Raw genomic sequence first — 19,382 nt, 5'->3', positions numbered from 1 at the left:
TGTGGATTTAATGATATCAGAAATGTTTTACCTGCTTTATCTCATTGAGTTTTTGTCTCAGGACACAACAACAAAAAGAACGACTTTACCTCTCGTCTGTGTTGCAGGACTCAGCCTGGTGGAGAGTTTCCCGTATGAACCGGAGGAGAGGGGCTCCGACTACGTCCGTCTGGCCTCCATCGCTGCAGGTGACTGAGAAATCCTCCGATGCTTTTCCGCTGCTTTTACCTAGACAGGGGAAATAATCAGTGTCTCACATAATCACGTCCCAGTTACGCAAGTGAGTGGGAAACTGGCATCAGACTTTAAGACCCAGCTGCAGATGTGAGAGAGCAAATGGAGATGTTGTGTCACTCTGAGTGTGGAACATGTGGATTTGCAGGTGGGTTTGCAAAGTGTTTGATGAGTAACAGCCCACCCTTTGGTTCTGTCTTTGCCTCTGAGCCCCTGGGCAAAGCCGAGAGGCGGGTATGTGCTGCTGTTCGCCCCCGAGGCACAGATTAATTACCTATTTATTTGAATGCAGCTGGAAGCTGAAAAACCCGGGTGGGGTGGGGTGGGAGGGGCACAGAGCGTGAGGAGACGAAAGAGAAAAGTCAGAAGTGAGATGGAGACGGAGACAGAGACGGAAAATGGAAGACAGACGCAGCCGGTTTGTTTACTCAAACAACACTAGATTTTTCCCTCTGGAGGTTTGGACGGAGACCGGCTGCACACAGATGAGTTAAACTCGTTTCCACCGGAGAGAACACAAAGTCAAGTGTTTTGTTTTTCTCCGACGGCGTTTGTTCTCAGGACGACTCGAGACGAAGCGTCCGTGGAACTTAAACAATGACTGACGCGGAGTGATTAGTATGTTCCGGTATTCATGTGCAGAACTGTCTGACGATTAATGACACTTTAAACAAGTGGATGATGGCGGCTCGGAGGGAGGAGCTGACCTTACACATCAGGAGGAACAGAAGTGGATCCTCACCGTCTCATACAAAATATATTTTCACAAATAAACAAGCAGAGACGTTTGGTCAGTTGTGGCCATTTTGCCGAAACTAATAAAATTGTCATAGACTCAGTGTTGCTATAAAAACTCAAAGTGCAATTTATGCAAATAATTTTCCAAAACCTACAAAAATCTGAAACATTTTCTCTCTTTTTTATTCCACCCTCGCTTTCTGATGTGGAATGAAAACAAAAGGAGACTCATGATAACAGATGACAGATTCTAATTATCTAAACACTCGTAAAGTGTATTCAAGGCGTCTCTGATTCCACATCTGCTGATTTAAAGGCAGAATAAAAAGGTTGTTTCTCAAGAGCAAACGGTTTTTAAATGGTCATACTCAGTTTTTTGAATCGTGAGTGTTTTTAGGGGACGTAAATCATTGTCTTTAAAAACCAGGTGCGATTGCATCTTGGTGGACTGTGATTGTAATTGAAGGTAGTTGAGCTTCTCTGCAGAGGAAATGAATATGCTTGTGCACAAACTGAAAACAGAAATAGCACAAAGCAGAGTGCGTACGTTTGGCTTCTCCTACCACAGCAGGGCAACAGCAGGTGGGCCTTTGAATAACTCTAATGTTAGTGGATGTATTTACTACACAGAACCTTTTCTTCCATTCTTGTATCATTATAATCAATTCCAACAGCAGGTAAAACTCCGATTCCGAGGCTTGATGGAGTTTTGCAAAATGTCACGTTCTGCTGCAAAATACCACTTGAGGAGTTTTTTCCAGACACCAGGCGAGAATAGTAAAACCAGAGATGCTCTCACAATGAAACTGACCACGTCTCATTTTAAGTGCATTTGCATTTTAAAACAATGTGGACACCGGGAACGAAATTGGCGAATCCGATGGTTTGAAACTAGCACAGTCGTTTAGTTTGGTGAAAGTCAGAGCCCGTTGCTTGGTGCAGTTTTAAATCCGTTCCCCCCCATTTAGAAACCTACAGAGTGGGAGAGAGAGCGTCTATTTAATGTGAACTAAAAAAAGCACAACTGCAAACGCTGGCACATCACAACCTCCTCTTCTGTATATTAAATCTGTAGCATTAGCAAACACGTACTCCCCCGCAGCAGAGCTACTGTACACTGCAGCTTCATTTCCATGGATCTTCCCACAGCTATTTTCAAACCCACTTTGAATCTCAGCGGTGCAGCGGTGATAGCAGCTCAGCACCATTCATACTTCACAGAGACTCATCAGGACAGGGTAACGCTCGCACTCGCCTCAACCAATTCATTCTCTATGGGCTTGTTGTGCGTGATTGAGTGAGAACATAGATTAGGGAAATTGGATAAACTGTCCTCACCTGCGCGGGGGAGACGGCGGTTGTGTTTTCACAGGGGAAAAAGAATTTGCACAGTAAAACCATGAAAACTAAACAGCTCCAATTTGGGAGACGTCCCCTCTCACGCGCCTGATCATATGTTTTGTGACCTCATACATAAGCTGCTTATTAGAATGACACCGCTCGTTTCAGGCTGCCGTGAATTACAGCTGCGCCAGACCCTCAGTGTGCAGCCTCCTCGTAAATTTCGCTCCAGCGACTCCGCGGGAGGTCAGAGTTGACGTCCATGCCATGCATCTCGACAAGCCGACTGCCAAAACAACAAAGACGTGATTAATGGATGTTTTTACGCCCTTCCAGCATCGCTCCCTCAAACTCAGTGATGTTTTCAGACATGTACGCCGCAGCCGCAGCTCGTCATGTTCTGAAGCGTATTTAAACGACGCTGTGCTTTGCCCTTCGCCAATTAATCAGTTGAATAAAGTCAGTGGTTTTATGAAATGTTCCGCACAAAAATGCAGCCTTTGAATGCATCACTGGTTTCTAGGGATTGTTTTCCAGTGCTAAGATTTCCTGCTTCATGCACCACAGGAAAACTGTTTTGTTTCTTTTGGTCTTTGGTGCAACTGGTTGGTCGAAGTCTCTGTGAGGCAATGAGAAACAGTATTTTAATACACTGAGAGTGAGGCTGAAGCGCTCACGTCCAGATTAGATGCAGCAGATGAAGCCACAGTGCGACACGTCAAAGGGCCGTGTGTAAAAAAAAAAAAGGCAACATTTCCAGCCCTGGTCCTCAAATGTGAACGTGACCAACCTCAAAGACTTCGAGGAAAATCAAATATTCACCTCCCTAGCGGCTTCGCTGCCGTCGTTACAAAGGACAACAAAGACGACTGCGTCATGGTCGAAGGAAACGGATTAAAAACGGCTTCTTCGCCATAATCTGAGCCGTTCCGTGTGTTTATCATATACACTAAGAAATGATTGTGAAGTTACAGTTGCATTGAAATAAATTACTAGTTGTCTAGTTGCCCCCCCCCCCCCACCTTAGCAGTTAAATTGGGAATAACCTGTGCTTTGTGAAGGGTTGTTAGCTTTCTCTCCGAGGCCATTCATATTTTATTTGACAGCTTGTTGAGAGCCGAACTCACCAAGAGACACAACTACAGGCATTTTACAAACTAATGAGCGGAGCTATCTGCCAGAGGAGCTGAGTGTCATCACGGCCGTATTGACTGGGAGGTCGCTTTGAGAGAGACAGACAAAAAAAAAAAGAAAAGAAAAACGTGATGATAGATTTGGAAATAATGTTACAAAAAAAAAAAGAAGATGTTTATGAGAGGTGGCTCGTTACCACGGGAGTCAAGGGGAGCGTGAGCACTGAGGGAGACAGGGATGGACCGAATGGAGGAAGAATGGATGGAGGACGAGAGAGAGAGAGAGAGAGAGAGAGAGCTGAACAGGAGACAGGAATAGACAGATGGAGAGAGGGTGAGAGAAGCAGGCACGCAGCGAGGGAGGAAGATGGCAAAGGGAGGAGGGAGTCAGGTGAGTCAGGGATGGACCCAGATGTGGGGATGTCTGAGAGACGGATGGATGGATGAAGGGGAAGGAGCAGTAATTACAGGCCTTGTTGTGCGGTTGGAGAGATGGAGGAGCAGCTTTTCCAGCACTGCCACTCTGCATTAACCCACCGGAATGAAATATTCAGCCATTAGGCCTCAGCTGAAACACAGCCAGGGCCCGGGCTCATGCAACATTTATACACCGTTCATTTCCTATTCATTACAGCAGGGTTTATTACACATGATCATTCTTATGGTTGAGTTTGTTCTTGAAGAAGACTCTGTTTTTGTATATCAATGCAACACGGCGTCCGAGTGTAGAGGTGAGAGCAGCAAGTCAATACCAACTCCAATTAGACCCTGACATGATTTGGTAAACATTGCATGGGATTTGATTTTGTCAGACCACGCAGATAGATGAAATGCTCTCTGTCCTCTTTTAGAATCTGAAGTAACGACGGTGAACCGCTGCCTGGATGCCGCCAAGGCGTGTAACATAGATGAGACGTGTCAGAAGCTTCGTACGGAATACGTCTCGGCCTGCATCCAGCCGTCGGCCCGCTCGGGGCCGTGTAACCGACCAAGGTGCAACAAGGCGCTGAGGAAATTCTTTGACCGTGTTCCCCCCGACTACACCCACGAGCTGCTGTTCTGTCCCTGCACCGACACGGCCTGCGCCGAGCGCCGGAGGCAAACCATTGTGCCGTCCTGCTCCTACGAAGACAAGGACAAGCTCAACTGCCTGGCTCAGCTGCGGATCTGCAAGGCGGACTATGTGTGCAGGTAGAAAATACACAATGTCTCACACCTGCTGCCAAGACAATTTTACACCTAATTTCCTAAGTTGGCATCATTCGACTCAATGAACCGACAGTTTATCTGCAGCTTCTGTTACAGGATCACAAAAGTGTTTTGTTTACATATAAGATACTACAAATCATGCACTTTACACGTGATGAACCTTCCTCAGAGTCGTTCTGTATCGACCTGACATTTAAAATTGATAAATCATGTTGTTAAACCGCTGCTCTGAAGCTCTGTTGTCCGAGATTTAAAGCTGAATTCAATGTTTTCTGACAGATGTTGGACTGAACTCCCACATGAATTGAGAGATAAACTCTGATCCAGTTACGATTATTGAGTTTAACTTGTTAGCAAACACTTGTTCGGGGTCATCGACACGTGCAGCATCTTATTTGATCTGAAAACTCTTTGTCTCGTTAGATGTTTTAACAGCTTCAGCTTGTTCTCGACTGTTTTACACCGGACAGATATTCCACATTATTCCTGTAAACTGGAGGCAACTAGAAGATAGAAGGTATCAAGTCTCTTTGACACTTAGCTTTAGCTACCTTTAAGAAGAGGCTATATCCAACTTTGCAACAGCACATGAACGCAAGTATCAAACTGTACTCTCATCTCATACTTCGGATCCTAATCCAAAACATTACGTTAGTAAGAAAACTGCTGAAAGAACTTCGGCACTCAGCACAATTAGTAGGATTGTGAATCTTGGAAGAGTCTGGCTGGTATGAAATGTTCATTTAGATTCAATTAGTCAGCAGTGTTTAATTAATTCAATTGTTATACCCATTAACTGTGTTTGAGTTGTTCCATTAAATTCTGTATTCAGCTTCCGAGGGAGGCAGCCAAGCAACAAGCCGCCATGTGAAATAGTCATTATTAGAACAGCCATTATCACTCGGGATTCAAACATGGCTCCGAAAATGTGAATTATCGTGCAGCCGAGACCTCATCGAGAAAACTGACCCTCTGGATGAGCATATTTATTCTGCGTTAAATCCCTGTCTCTGTGTGACACTGATGAAAACAAAGATTTCTTTACACGTCCAATCAAAAGACCAACAATGTAGGAAGTCATTATAATTCAGACGATGTATTTCTCTCTGTCACTGGAGACTGAAAACATGGAGTTCTCAGACCCATCGAGTCAAACCGCTCTCGCTCTGACAGCGAATGGTCGCCAGCGTTTAATCTTCTTCCTCTTCAGATGTCAGGAAAACAAAAGGCTTCATCTGTCACAGCCATCGATCAGACATTATTCTCCTGCAGCTGCCCCCCCCCCCGATGGATGTAGCGTCTCAAGGCCTCCGCGCGGCCCCGCCCACCCCGCTGGCATTAACCGGCGGCCCGCAGAGGACGCCTTCACTTAGAGCACAGCCTATAAGTTTTACACATCATTACAATGACATGACAAACGAGGGGAGAGCAGAGAGCCGTGGGCCCCTGAGGGGATCCTGTTGCAAATGCCAGTCGACGGGGGCCGATGATGCGATATGATGGCCGCGATAGCCTTGTATGATGATGATGAGGCTAGATGTCTGGGCGGCTGGCAGGAAAGGTGAAGAATAGACGGCACAGAGGCTGTGGGACAAAGTATTTATATGGAAGATCCATATTTGTCTAATCTCTCCCCGGCCAGGCAGCACAGTATTTAGAAGGCAGAGCCGAGGCCCGCCTTTGCCCCTCATTGACTCTTTAACGCCTGGCAACCCTCCAGGAGACGACAGGCTGGGGAAAGTGCGGAATAAAGAGGGATGAATGTCACCGGGAGCGACTGTCGGGGGGGGTGGGGGGGGGTTGAGGTTCTGCAGAACAGGGGATCTTGACGGGCGATGGGAGTTGATGTCGGAACACGGGAAGGTAGACGAGCTTTGTGGTTTTCAGATGCACGTCCTGTTCGGAGAAAGCACCGGTGCCGGCCAACCTGCAGTGACACAATGTGTGCAGCAGCCAAGTATGAGTAAATGATGGATGGCATGTTATTGCTCCCACAGGTCTCGCTGGGCACAGTTCCAGTATGATTGCCAACCCTCCGAGCTGAGCGCCAGCGGCTGCAAGCAGGAGAACTACGGAGCGTGTCTACTTGCGTACACCGGCCTGATAGGTAAGAACCAAGTCTTCTCGTGCCAGCGCTGGCTCACCCGCCCTCTGTGATGGATCGGGAACGAAAAGGGTTTTAGAGGGAGGAAGGCAGGGAGCGGACAAGTGCACTGAGCAGGATTCAAAAGAACGAGTCGAGGATTGTGATGAGAGGCACAGCGCGATGATCGATGGAGCGCTGATTAATGTGGCTGCAGCGTGCCCTGCCAAGCTGCTGGCATTATAAGTAGTGCAATTACAACTATTGACCGCTGTTTTGAGAGAATTATCCCCGACATGACAACGAGTGGGGGCGGGCAGAGGCGCACAACACGGCTTATTGTGCTTTAGATAAAAACCTGACAAAAGATCACATAAAGGTTGTTAAAAACCACTCAGTCTAAACGTGTCGTTATGGGACAACAATGCACTGCTGCAGAGGGTGGGGGGGGGGGGGGGGGTTTGGTCTGTGAGGGACTGAAGGAGACAGATAAAGGAAGACGGAGACAGAAGGCTGAGCAGCAGCAGTGATTGGCCATTCTAGACAACCGGAGCAGAAGTGGGTCTCTGAGGTGTTGTTGTTTGAAAGGCTGGGACCCAGAAAATCAATGGAGGTGAATCTGAATTTCTGCCGCAAAGTGCCGCAATTTTATTTCCCTCCTCCTTTTAAAAGTACAAGCTACAAGGCTTTATTACCGCACCCAGGAAAATGACTTCCCAATCATTTACTGCTGAAAAGCTCCGAAGGCAAAGAATACATCTGAGACACCGCTGTGATGAGGCCCTGGACTTTGCACCGCGAGCCGCCGCACTTATCAAAGTCCAGAAACCGGCGGCCGCAGCAGAAACACACGTCAGACACTCAAGTCAGAGAAAAGCTCAGCGGTGCTTGTTTGATTTGATCTCCTGGAGGATGAGAATCAAATAAGACGCACTGATTTCTACCAGCAGCTTTAATTCATACATATGATAAATACACCTACAGAGAAAATCACATTTCAAACAACTGAATGTCACTTAAGATTTCAAAATAGCACATGCCCATAGATTGACTGTGGTGTCAACACTTCTCATTAACTGGGATTGAGCTCGTTAACACCTGATCTACTTAAATAACCTGCCTGTCTCTGTCTTTTTACACTTTGTATTTATCCCAGCTTTGAAATTCCTCTCACTTCCTCCACCACGCTAATAACTTAACCTGATTAATGCAATATGACGATAGAAATCGCCACATGCAAATCCCTTTATTTGATTATGGTAATCGGGGTGAGGTCTTAATAAGTCGGAGCGTTACAAGATTAAATCAGACGCAAATCGTCTCAAACATTCAATTTGTTGGAACATTAAACTTCTTTCTTTAAAAAAACTGCTCATTTTACGAGATGTTTACAAGACGAGCATCGCTCCAAGGGGCCACAGGCTGAAAAAATAAATATTCATTTCAGATTCAATGAAGAGATTACTTCCTGTTTATGTGATCTCAAGGTCAGACGCCGTGATTGTGCTGTAAACCCGATAATGTGAGAAGTTTTAATTTAATAGGCTGAACTGTTTGTAAGACGCCTGTAACCACACGGAGCTGTTTCCTCCTCCTCCTCCTCCTCCTCCTCCTCCTCCCCCCCTCCACAGGAAGCACGATAACACCCAACTACCTTGACAACTCCACCTCCAACGTGGGACCCTGGTGCTCCTGTGCAGCGAGCGGAAACCACAGGGAACAGTGCAATGACTTCCTGACGTTTTTCCACGACAACGTCTGCCTGAGTGAGTACGAGCTGCGCACACACACACACACACACAGAGAGAGAGAGAGAGAGAGAGAGACCTCTGGCTACACAGTGACAATAACAATCCCGACAAAGAACCAGGACGAGAAGAAGGACGAGCGTGAGGATTAACAAAGTTGAATTTGTGAACAAAATAATCCGTCGCACATTCTTTGATGTGGTGCAACATCACAGTGAGACAGCCAGAAGGTAGTGGGGGGGGACGTTCTCACACGTGAGTTGCTCTCAGCTGTTCATATTCATCCAACGGCTCAAATATACAGGAAACATATCATGGAGCCATCAAAGATTGATTTCTGGATTTACTCCATTACTCTGTGAAGTTACAGGAGGAGCTTGATTATTCACGTTGCGCTCAGTTTATTCTGTGAGAGACTGGAAGCAAATGAAAACAGTTATTAAGATTAGTGAAACATATTTTCATGCTGTTTGTCCAGTGGCTATTTCAATAGCAACCATTTCCCTGAAGCTGATCCAAACCTTATTAGTGCCTGAGCCCATAACCAAACCATTATTATACAACTGATTTATTTCCCAACAGGGATTTTTAATGGTTTTTTGTTCCGCAGCACAATAAATAAGTTACACAGGCAGTTATTCATGTCACATATACATCTGGGACTTTCCCAAACAGCCTATTCAACAATGTTTCCCCTCTGTTATGCTAAGGTGTGAACTTCTCTCACTTTCTTTCATTCTTCTTTTCCACAACACAAACACTTTGGAGGAGAGACTGACAGAGTTATCCACATTTTAAAAATTCACTCAGAGGGGAATACAAACACATGCCACAGAGTTATTGGAGAGAGGAAGTGTGATGGAGCCTAAAGGAGGCTGTGAAGGTCTGTTTCTTCTTGTGCGGGAAAATAACTTTTTCTGTCTGTAGATGAAGTCAGAGGAAACGTCCTGCAGACTTTGTCTTTGAAAGTCCGATGCTTCGCGGTCAGTGACACAACGTTTGTTCTCAAACAAACAAACCATCTTCACACAGCAAATGAATTGCACATTATCCTGAGTCGAACCTCCCGGAGTCGTCACGCGTGTTTTCCGGCCGGTTGATGGATGCCTTGTTTTTCTGCAAAACTGCTCATGTGCATCCTGCAGCCAGGACTCCGACTCGCTGAAGCAGCTCCTGTGTGCTGTTTACTGTAAGCTCCTTAGAGAGCCGGCGAAACAATCCTCAGACTGACTGGCCTCATTTCCCGGCGTCTGAGCAAAGAGACACTCCCCTCCTCCTGCCTCTGCAAATGGCTGAGGCCAAATAGCGCATACGTGATAATAAGGATGAACAAGTTTCTAATGGGAAAGGCAATTCATGGACCAGCGAACCACGTCGGGCTCTCATCTCAATTGGCGTTCGGTCTCATTTGCCAGGCGACACTTCTATTTTGGGGAGAAAATATATGTAATGGTTTGGCAAGAGGAGTTTGGAATAAAGCCAATAATTGGGGAAATTAATCCGCCCCGAGTGCGCGCCTCAACGTTTCTTTCTTTTCCCCGCGTTCCTCGTGTAATCACAGCGAACAGAGAATCAGGCGTAATTTCATTCTGACGCTCTCCTGTCCGTCGGTGACGGTGCTGTTAAACAAGTGAGCAGCACCAACGTCAGTTAAATGAATCCTCCTGGTCTCTCGCATCTTTTTCTGACTGGATTCAGCATTTTTTTGCACACCGCCCCCCCCCCCCCCCCCCCAGCGCTGTTGCTCTGGGGCCTGCTTGCTGAGACAGGACTTCAGATGGCCTTTGATGACTTTGTAATTGAGCGTAATTTGGTTTCCTGCCTCAGAACTAATGAGGTGGACAGAGAGAATAGTGGCAGGAAAGAATACGGTCGTTTGCAGACGGGGGGAGGGGAGGAGGAAATAAAAAAAAGGTGCAGAGAACTCCACCTCTCTGGAGTGAAGACATTCAGGTTCTAAAAGCAGCTGTCACCTGCCGTACCTCCTCATCACGGCCGTAATAACCGCATCACTATGCAGAGTAGCAGCTCTGGACTCCTTCAAAGATGAGTGTGTTAGGAAAAAATGAGAGGACAGATGGAGCTGAGGCTCATTTGTTTCTGCAATTATTTAAATTTCCTCTGGAAGTTATATTTGTAGTTTAACAGGAGAAAGTTAGGGCGACCAGATCAGGAAGGTTGGGGACAGGAAGTGGGTCGGCCTGCACAGGATGTGCTCTGCGGCGTGGCTTCGGGTGCACCCACAAACTGGGTTACAAAAAAAAAAAAAAAAAGCCCCTCGAGGGAGAAAGTCAAAGAGATTCGAGATGGCGGCGCTTAAACATCCGTGTCCAAACATTTACAAAGGAACTGTCACAACAGCTTACCGCTGAAGATATCAATTGGTTCTTCATCTCCGCGTGACGGCGGTGGAAGGGAGCGGTGGCGAGCAGCTGGAGTTGCACCCCTCGCCTCTATCATCCGTCAGCCTGCCAGGGGATCACTCCACGCTGCAGAGAGCTAACTGCACACTTTGAGCACGGTGGCACACTTTCCCACCTGTCCCACCGATGCTAATGACCCACAGCACCATTAGCATGCCGGTCCACAGCCTCTGCTGAAAGGCGCTGATGTAAACACACCCTCAGCCATGCTCGATTCTTTTCTCTCTTTTTTTTCTTTTTTTCTTCCTCGCTATTGACTCGTTTCTGTTCTGTTGCAACTTTCAGCTCCTCTAATTAGCTGCAGCGCTGGCGACAAAAGCGCGCAGGTCACCCGTCCACCTGCTCCATCTCTGTCGGGCAGTTACGCTCAGCGATGCACCAGCGGAGAGAGTCGAGTCAAGACTGCGCATTGATTGCTGCAGAATTTTGTTTGCAAAGGCGAAACACTTCAGGAGGATGGATCAATTTGTTATGACCCTGTGAGAAATCGGTATTTGTGTGTCACCCCGATACTTAACTGGAGGCTTTGAAATCCCATCACTAATAACCAGCCAGTGGCTTCTGAGTGTTTCTGCCGGGAAAAGATGGAATAATGGTTTGATTTTTACGTCTAAGCACCACATCCATCTCACAGTCTAAGCCGGGGACATTAACAGATGAATCTCTCATTCATGTTTTCATTTGAGCACATTATAATTGAAATGACTTTCATGCAAACGTAATTGCTGTCGAGTAGCCCATTAACTGAATGAAAATGAATGCTCATAGAATATTAATTCATCATACGATCATAAGTCATTCTGCTCGTGGAAATTCCAAGAACTTGATGGAATGCTCTTCCTCCTTTGGGTTGTATAAAACCATATAAACCCAGCAGACTGTAAATTATACATAGTACAGGATGCACATACTGTAGTATTCCTCCCAGTCATAGCCTACTTACTGTAAGTGGCCCATTTAAAAATGCATCATGATTATATTATCACATCATCACAGACAACTGGCAGATGAGAAATCCAAAGTCTGACTGATTATTTTAATTCATTTGTCGCGGACTGGGTCAAAGTCTTACTTTTCTTTTTCGGGGAAATTGAGGTTACAATGAGGCCGCGTCATCGTGCTGCTAATAAATATTTCAAAACCAATAAGACGTGTTCCTGTGTGTCTGCCGCTGCCTGAAATCAACTTTCTCATGCACTCGTGTTGGCAAGGACGACAACTACTGTCAGCTTCGGTCAGCTGATGATGGAATCTCGTTACGTTGAAGATAATGTTTCGCATCCAAACCTGAACATTCAACAATCTGCCATCAGTCCCCCGAAGAAACCAACAGTTAATTATAGCTAGATGCTATTTGTTTCTGCACCACTTTGCACACACTCATAAATATTTTAAGTTTTTTCTTCTTGTTATGATAAAGAAACATTCAGAGTTAGAACGAGGATAGATGTTTAGATCCGTGTTGAAAAATATAATTTGGTTCTTTCTCGGCCCATTTCTCACCTTCGCACCAAGTTTCGTGGAAATTCGTAAAATAGTTTTTGAGTAATGCTGCTGACAAACAAACTAATGAGAAGTGGTGAAAACATAAGCTCCTCTGTGGAGGTAATTATACATCTGAGAGCAACCGCTTGAAGATTTTCGCAGCAGTAGATGAAACCCTGCTTTTAGAGATTTGTCTCTGAATCATCTGGACTTTTGGTTTTAATAATTGGCTCAATGTGAAAATACGAGTAATAAAAAACCTCACATGTACCTGACAGAACGTAGTATTCGTACTTGTATTCATAAGGTTGTTGTCCTCTTGGCTCCACAGAACAAGCCACGACATCAACACACAGTATCTGGCTCTTTAGCTGCCGAGCGTTCCACACGGTGCTCTAGCCAGTCGTTAACTGTCTGTGCCATCGTCCGCAGGGACCAGGTAACGTAGAGTGTGTTCATCTCAGCTTGTTGCTGTAGCCGAACATGGCCGCCTGCTGCCGCGAGACACAAGTCGGATAAGATCATGTGTTTAAAGTAGCTACAAGCTCTATATTTAAATTAGTACTGGATCAAATGTGAAGTGGAAGGGCTCGTTCATCGAGATGAGTTTCTGCAGAGCTCAATGCATCTTCAGGCCATTGTTGGTTGAATGGATGAGAGTCTAAGAAGGGGTAATGAAAATAGTACAATAGTGATGTCTTCTGAAATTAATTGAAGTACAGTCTCTGAGTAAATGTCCTTTTTTTTTTTTTTTTACATTCAGCCGCTGTGTTTGAGTTTAAAGCTTCGTTCCAGCTTGAGAAGCAGAAACTCTCTCTCCTTCAATCAGTGACATTTATTTATTCAAACCAGATGAACAATAGAAGATGGATTTTTACCTGCTCCGCTGTTGCGTTCACTTCACATCAGCGTCCATCAAACGTTCTCTAAAAGCTTGAAACTCTGAAATTACACCACATTTAAAAATCTGCTCAGGAAAGTGTTTTGAGTCGACAGCGGAGAGAAAGGTTGCGGTTTGACTGAACGCTGCTGGTGGCGACTGCAGGAGACAACTTTTCATTTTGGTGCATTTGTTGAACATAATTGTTTTGGGGCCGGTCGGCAAATCGAAATATATTCAACAGTAGCATTGTTTGGTGAGCGGATGTTATCATGACTCAGCTGTTCACAGTGTGTGTTTTCCTCCTGTGATGTCGGCCTCGTTTATTTTCTATTCAGTTTTTTTTTTTTTTACACCGAAATCAATCACCTCCATGTAGATTATAAATCGCACGAGGTGTGAATTAAATTTGAGAAAACTAAGAATCGCCTTCGTTCCCTCGATGACGGTTGATCCATCATCAACTACAGGTGTTCTCGAGAGATTAGGCCCTGAAGGATTCTGGGAGGATTAATTGAGTTGATTGAATGTTTGTTATTGTGGAATTCCTGATTCACTTAAAGCAACAAGTTAGTAAGTGTTCGTGTCGAGAAAGAGAAACAAAGAGCCTCGTTAGAGCCCGATGCTAACGAATGCTAATCAAATGTCTTCGAACAGAGCAGGTGATTTAAAAACATCGTCAATTCAAGCTCGGAGAACAAGGAACAATAATTACAGCGTGTTCACGAGCACGCGTGTTCACGAGCACACGTGTACACATCGTCATTGCCGATCATTAAATTACCTTAATTGCAAATTCAGCCAGTCACACAGAAGCAGGTTGTGTCTACGGTCCTCAGGAGACCCGACGACCTTCGTGCTCATCGTAACATTTTTATCACTTTCATTAAAGTCGTGAGATAATGCATCTTTTCTCCAGTTCCTCAGGGAATCATTCATGGGTTCTTCAGAGCTCTGATATTTAGGAGTGTGTGTAAATTAATAATCTTCTCCTCTGTGGATCTTTTTCTTTTAACGTAGACTAAACTCTTCAACGCCTCATCCCCGCTCGCCCACACGACTCTTCTGCCAAACGATGGTGATGATGTAATTTATTGGCCTAACTCTAATTTTTATTTGCATAGAATTTCCCTGCATATCCCATGATTCATTGTGCTTTTTCAAAGAGGTAATGGCGAAAAACGTCGTGAAGAATTCGTCTTTAAATGTAAGAACCGCACAGATAACGACGTGTTGAAAATAAAAACATCTTTCCGACGTCTTTAATCAACCAAAGAACTATATCGTCTTTAGCTTTGTTGCTAGGCGACGGCCGTAAGGGCGGGTCCAAGCCGCAGTGACGCAATAGGAAGATCTTTTTTGCAGCGGTTAACGTAAACGAGTCCATGAGCCTGAGTTCATTGTTCATTATTGTTCATTATTTTCTCTTATGACCTGAGTTGTCCTCCAGTTGTTTGAGATGCAGTGAAGCTACGTGTGACTCTGGCCTCTGACATTTCTCTAATTAAAACCAAAGCCTCGCTCTGCCACTGACTCGGCTCTTTTCTGTTCGAGCGTCGGGATCTTCCAGCCTCAGTTTAGGTTTTTATACAGAGGAAAGTGGATTTCCTGCTCACACAGCCCTGGAGTGTCCCCTGTGTGATGGCAGACAGCCGTCAGTGCTCAACACTGCAGACCGCAGTATTTTTGTTGCCTGAGGAATAACGTATTTAAACTTATTCCCCGGACACATGAATAACATATGTTTCACATCTTTCAGGCTGCTTCTCACTGGAATCCTAGAAAATCTTTACATTTTGAAAATTCTATTATCCAGAAATCTGCTCTGTGTCGAAGGAGGATTTGCTTTTTCTTTTTAACCACCGATGCACGACTTCCTTTAGTCACAAACACGAAATATAACTAGAATCAAATCCTCACTGAGGAGTTATGTTTTCATGTTGTTGGAACATTTGTACATCTGCCATGCACTTGTGAACACGATATCTCCAGAAGGCCTGGAGGAAATGTCTTCACATTTAGCACAAACTTTCACTTGGACTCAAAGATGAACTGATTGGATTTTGGTGGTCGAGGGTCGAAAAGTAAAAGTGCTGTGATCTGTGAACTGCAGGGTGGTAATTCTAATATTCTGCAGTCATCAGTTTAAAAGGTACTCAGTCATTCAGTCTGCAAAAGGAAACAAGAGGGGGTAGAAATTAGGAAAATGTGACGCTCGTGTCTCTTTTTAAAACGTCTCTGCCCTTCATGTGTTCCAGAAAATTCCATCCTGGCCTTCGGAAATGGATCAGATGTGAAGACGGGTGCCGGTCAGCCCGGGATGCCGAGTCCAGCGACGGACAACCAGAGCCCGTTCTTGGCAACCACCGCCCCAGGTGTCTCCATGGAAACAGAGCAGAACATTCTGCGAGCACAGATACCCACTCAGGTGAGACTGAAGTCTGATGCAAAACTTTCTCCCACAGAACGGCAGCGATGGAGACAGCCTCAGTCAGAACTGGGTCGTGTTTGTTTTAACCTTGAATCTGTGGGAGTCAGACTGCGTCGGGGAGAAAGTCAGTTACACTCAAGTTCAGATGGGGAAAACTCAAACTGGACATTTGTTACTCGGCGCTAATCATGACTTGAAATCTCAATAATGTTCGTTTCACATTCACCTTTATCTGACGGATGCTTTTGTCCAAATCAATCATTCGAAAACATCAACAATGAAACTAGATATTTTGCAAATGATTAAATTCTTCCCCTCGAAAGTTATTTAAAATCGAATCTTCGTCCTGAAGACGTCCGTCTGTGTATTTCTATATAAACTGTCAGTGTAGACGTATAAAACAACCGTCCCATGTTCACGACCGCTTCATCAACAGTATAAACTCTGTTAACGTTGTTAATGTGGCAAACACAATGAAGAAGTAAACATCAGTTTTAATGCAGACAATCTGTTTCTGCAGAATTTCACATTTTAATCATGAGGGGAAATTAATAAATAATAAACTTCATTTCAGGCTGAGGGAGTTTGTTCCATGCATGTGGTTCCTAATGGGAACTCAAAAAACACTGCAGATAACATAATTGACAATCTGCCAGCGGATATAAATAAACTTCACAGGCTAAATGAATAACTAGGCCACTTGCTTATTTCCAGAGGGGGGAAGAGAAGAAATGAGCCAAAAGCCCAAATTACACGTTGTGGCCTCGGGGCTCGTGATTTATCCCACGCAGCATCACGCAGCGCTGTTCCAGCTCCGTGTCGTCGCCTCGCTGCGTCTGACACGACGGAGCGGAGACGCAGAGAAGTGACTCTGAGGTAAACGTGGACATTCTGTCACCTGAGTATAAACACAGTGTCATCGAGGCGACGCCCGTCAGAGAGAGAGAGAGAGAGAGAGAGAGAGAGAGAATCCGGTGAATGAGCTGTGGACAGTTTGCGTTGGGTCAAATCATCCGACTCATTTCAATGATGGATCAACTGCAGTTAAATCGACATCGCAGATGTTTCCGTGCATTTCAATCAGCGCCGGATCAAACAGAAGACGAGCGAAAAACAACCGCGCCGCTGAGGAGAATATTAAGTAACCATGGTAACGCCATCTGATCTTTCAGGGTCACACGTCGTCTCCTGACGACTGAGTCAATAGTTTGAAGTTTTACGCTTTTATTAAACTATGACATTTTAATGGCCACTATATTATACTATGACATGTTTGGTGCCTCCCCACAATATATTTTTATGACTTACTGAACTCTGACATTTTTATATTTTTGATGCCTCAACAGACTAAAGATATTTGTCTTACTATACACCACCACATTTTTATGTCTTAGCGCTACAGGCAACGTCCGTCCTGATCCCTCTCGTGTCTCTGAGGTTATTTCTCCTGTAAACAGGAGCTGATTGGTGGTTTTACTGTTGTCGGGGGTTGAGAACAATACGAAGAACTGTGTGAACATCGGCTACAGAAGCAACATTTGATTGGCTGATTGACTGAGGGGTTGAAGTTGGAGCAGTTTCAGGAATTCACAGAGAATCATGAGCTTCAGTTCAACGTGTTTTTAATTATTTTTATTCTTCCTGAATGAAAAGTCGTCAGTTAGTTCACCAGATAGTTTGGGAAGAACTGAATCCAACATCAATCAATCATAAATCTTATTTCATGATTATATGTTGATTCTGTTTCTAATATTTTTTTAGTTTCTTAAATCGTTTCTCTATTTTAAGAGTAATCGATGTCTGCTGGAGAAAAGAGAAGGAAACGATGTAAACATGGAGCGACTGAAGAGTTTATTGTAAATATATATGTTTGCGTCTCTTGTCTGATAATTTGCGACGTCCCTCCCGTCCACTCGTCTCACTCTGGAGCCGTGGATGTGGATCGTTTGTCCGTCGGTCTGATCTGTTTGTTTTTTCAGCCGCTCGTCCTGAAACAAATCTGCGGGTGGGAAACTAACGCAACTCTCTCCTGTTTTCCTTCAGGTCAACGAGAACGACAGATTGTGGGGCGACGAGGGAGACTCCACTCTTCCGTCTCCGGGCCTGTCGGACCACGGGGCCGAGCCCGTCCACCTGTCCCTGCTGCTGGGCCTCGGCTGGCTGCTGCCCGCCGTGCTGCTGCTGCTGCTCTCCGACTAATACGAGGCCTCGCTCACCTTGGCCTCCATGGACACTACTCCAGACCTGGGGTGGGGGGTGGGGGGGGAGGGTGGGGGGGAGAGGAGAGAGAGAGAGAGAGAGAAACAGCCATTTCTATGTGTCAAATGACTGATGGGGGGGGGGGGGGGGGGGGAGACTCCGCCCTGCTCCCTCTCCGTCACAACAATCACACTTAATCTCTTTTTGTGAATCATGACTCGGAGCAGATGTGTTGTGCAGCCCGTGACGCGACCACCAGAAGGGGGCGCTGCTGTGACCGCACCACGGGAGGGGGGGGGGGGACAACCAGGAAGTACACACCTCATTTCTCGCCTCACGCCCCAAAAAAACACAAACTGTCACAGACGACACACATGCAGACTTTGCTCATCGGGAAAATAAGTTTGGTGAAACGTGGGTTCAGAACGTGTACAGAGACACTGAGGACGCAGTGCAGGAAATCTATAACAATATATATAGATATATAAATATACTTATAAAAAACTACAAAAAAAACTTTTTGTCCTTGAACATTCCTCGATGTTAAAGAAAAATATTAATGTTAAGACTTTTCTCTCAGATGATCTGTGATGAAGTGTAACATGAGACATAAGGTGTGTGTGTGTGTGTGTGTGTGTGTCTCCACATGCAGCACATCGTGCTTCTTTATTCAGACGCCACAGTTTTATTTTATTCAGATGTTGATTTCCCAACATGTTAAAAGGAATCACAATGAAATTCTCTTTGTTTTTGTGTTTTAAGTTGCAGATGTGAGTTAATTTCCAAATAAATATACAGAAAACAATGTGATTGAAATTTAAGATTAAGAAGATCCTTGAACTTGTTTTATTTTATTAACGAGGACCTACGTTACTTATTATTATTATTATTATGTTTTTATCCTTAAAGGTATTGTAATTTCATTTATTTTTAATGTTTGAAATCATTCACAGTCGATGTTTTGGAAGGAGACTCTTCATATCCTCATCCATTGAGCTTTAAGTGTGAAGGCCTAACAAATGTTTGACTCCTTTTTTCAGAAATGTAAAAATATTAATAACAGGAGAAGCAACAAAAACATGGAGACGAGTTTCTATTTTTTAAAAATCTATGTGGACTTTGCTGCAGAGAAATCAGACCGGTGTTTGGTCGCTGCCCGCTGGGACTCTCTCCCGTCAACGCGGGACCAAGAAGGATTTACAAGATGTGAAGGCACAGATCTGTTTCGTGGACGAGTCTGAGAAAAGTGTTTGATGTTCTGCGAGAGTTTGAGGAATGTGTCGTCTCCGACGCTGTCACGTGGCGATCTGAAGAAACAGCAACATTTATTTAACAGCGTTGTTGAACCAGAATCGCTCCCGGGGCCGAACACTTCCTTTAAATAGAGAATCTTTTTTTTATTTTTATTATTATTATTATAATTATTATCCAGATCCATGAATTATGTGCAGCAGGGAAATCTGTGTAAATGTCAAAAA

The 19,382-nt window shown here is 44.8% G+C and overlaps 1 protein-coding gene across 1 annotated transcript in view; it reads left to right on the top strand.

Annotated features, from left to right (window-relative positions):
- The window catches only part of gfra4a (GDNF family receptor alpha 4a), a 97,895-nt gene extending 79,918 nt beyond the window's left edge, over positions 1-17,977 (top strand). Inside the window, exons 3-8 of the mRNA XM_069536122.1 lie at positions 108-188; positions 4,298-4,637; positions 6,653-6,762; positions 8,370-8,504; positions 15,533-15,702; positions 17,749-17,977. Coding sequence (XP_069392223.1) covers positions 108-188; positions 4,298-4,637; positions 6,653-6,762; positions 8,370-8,504; positions 15,533-15,702; positions 17,749-17,904 — 992 coding nt within the window. The 3' untranslated portion in view covers positions 17,905-17,977. The remainder of the gene's footprint in view (positions 1-107; positions 189-4,297; positions 4,638-6,652; positions 6,763-8,369; positions 8,505-15,532; positions 15,703-17,748) is intronic.
- The last annotated feature ends 1,405 nt before the right edge of the window (positions 17,978-19,382 follow it).

This window comes from Paralichthys olivaceus, chromosome 12 (genome assembly GCF_024713975.1).
Source record: "Paralichthys olivaceus isolate ysfri-2021 chromosome 12, ASM2471397v2, whole genome shotgun sequence".
NCBI classification, from domain to species: Eukaryota; Metazoa; Chordata; class Actinopteri; order Pleuronectiformes; family Paralichthyidae; genus Paralichthys; species Paralichthys olivaceus.
The sequence above is the reverse complement of the archived record's forward strand: the minus strand, read 5'-3'. Positions and strand labels throughout refer to the sequence as shown.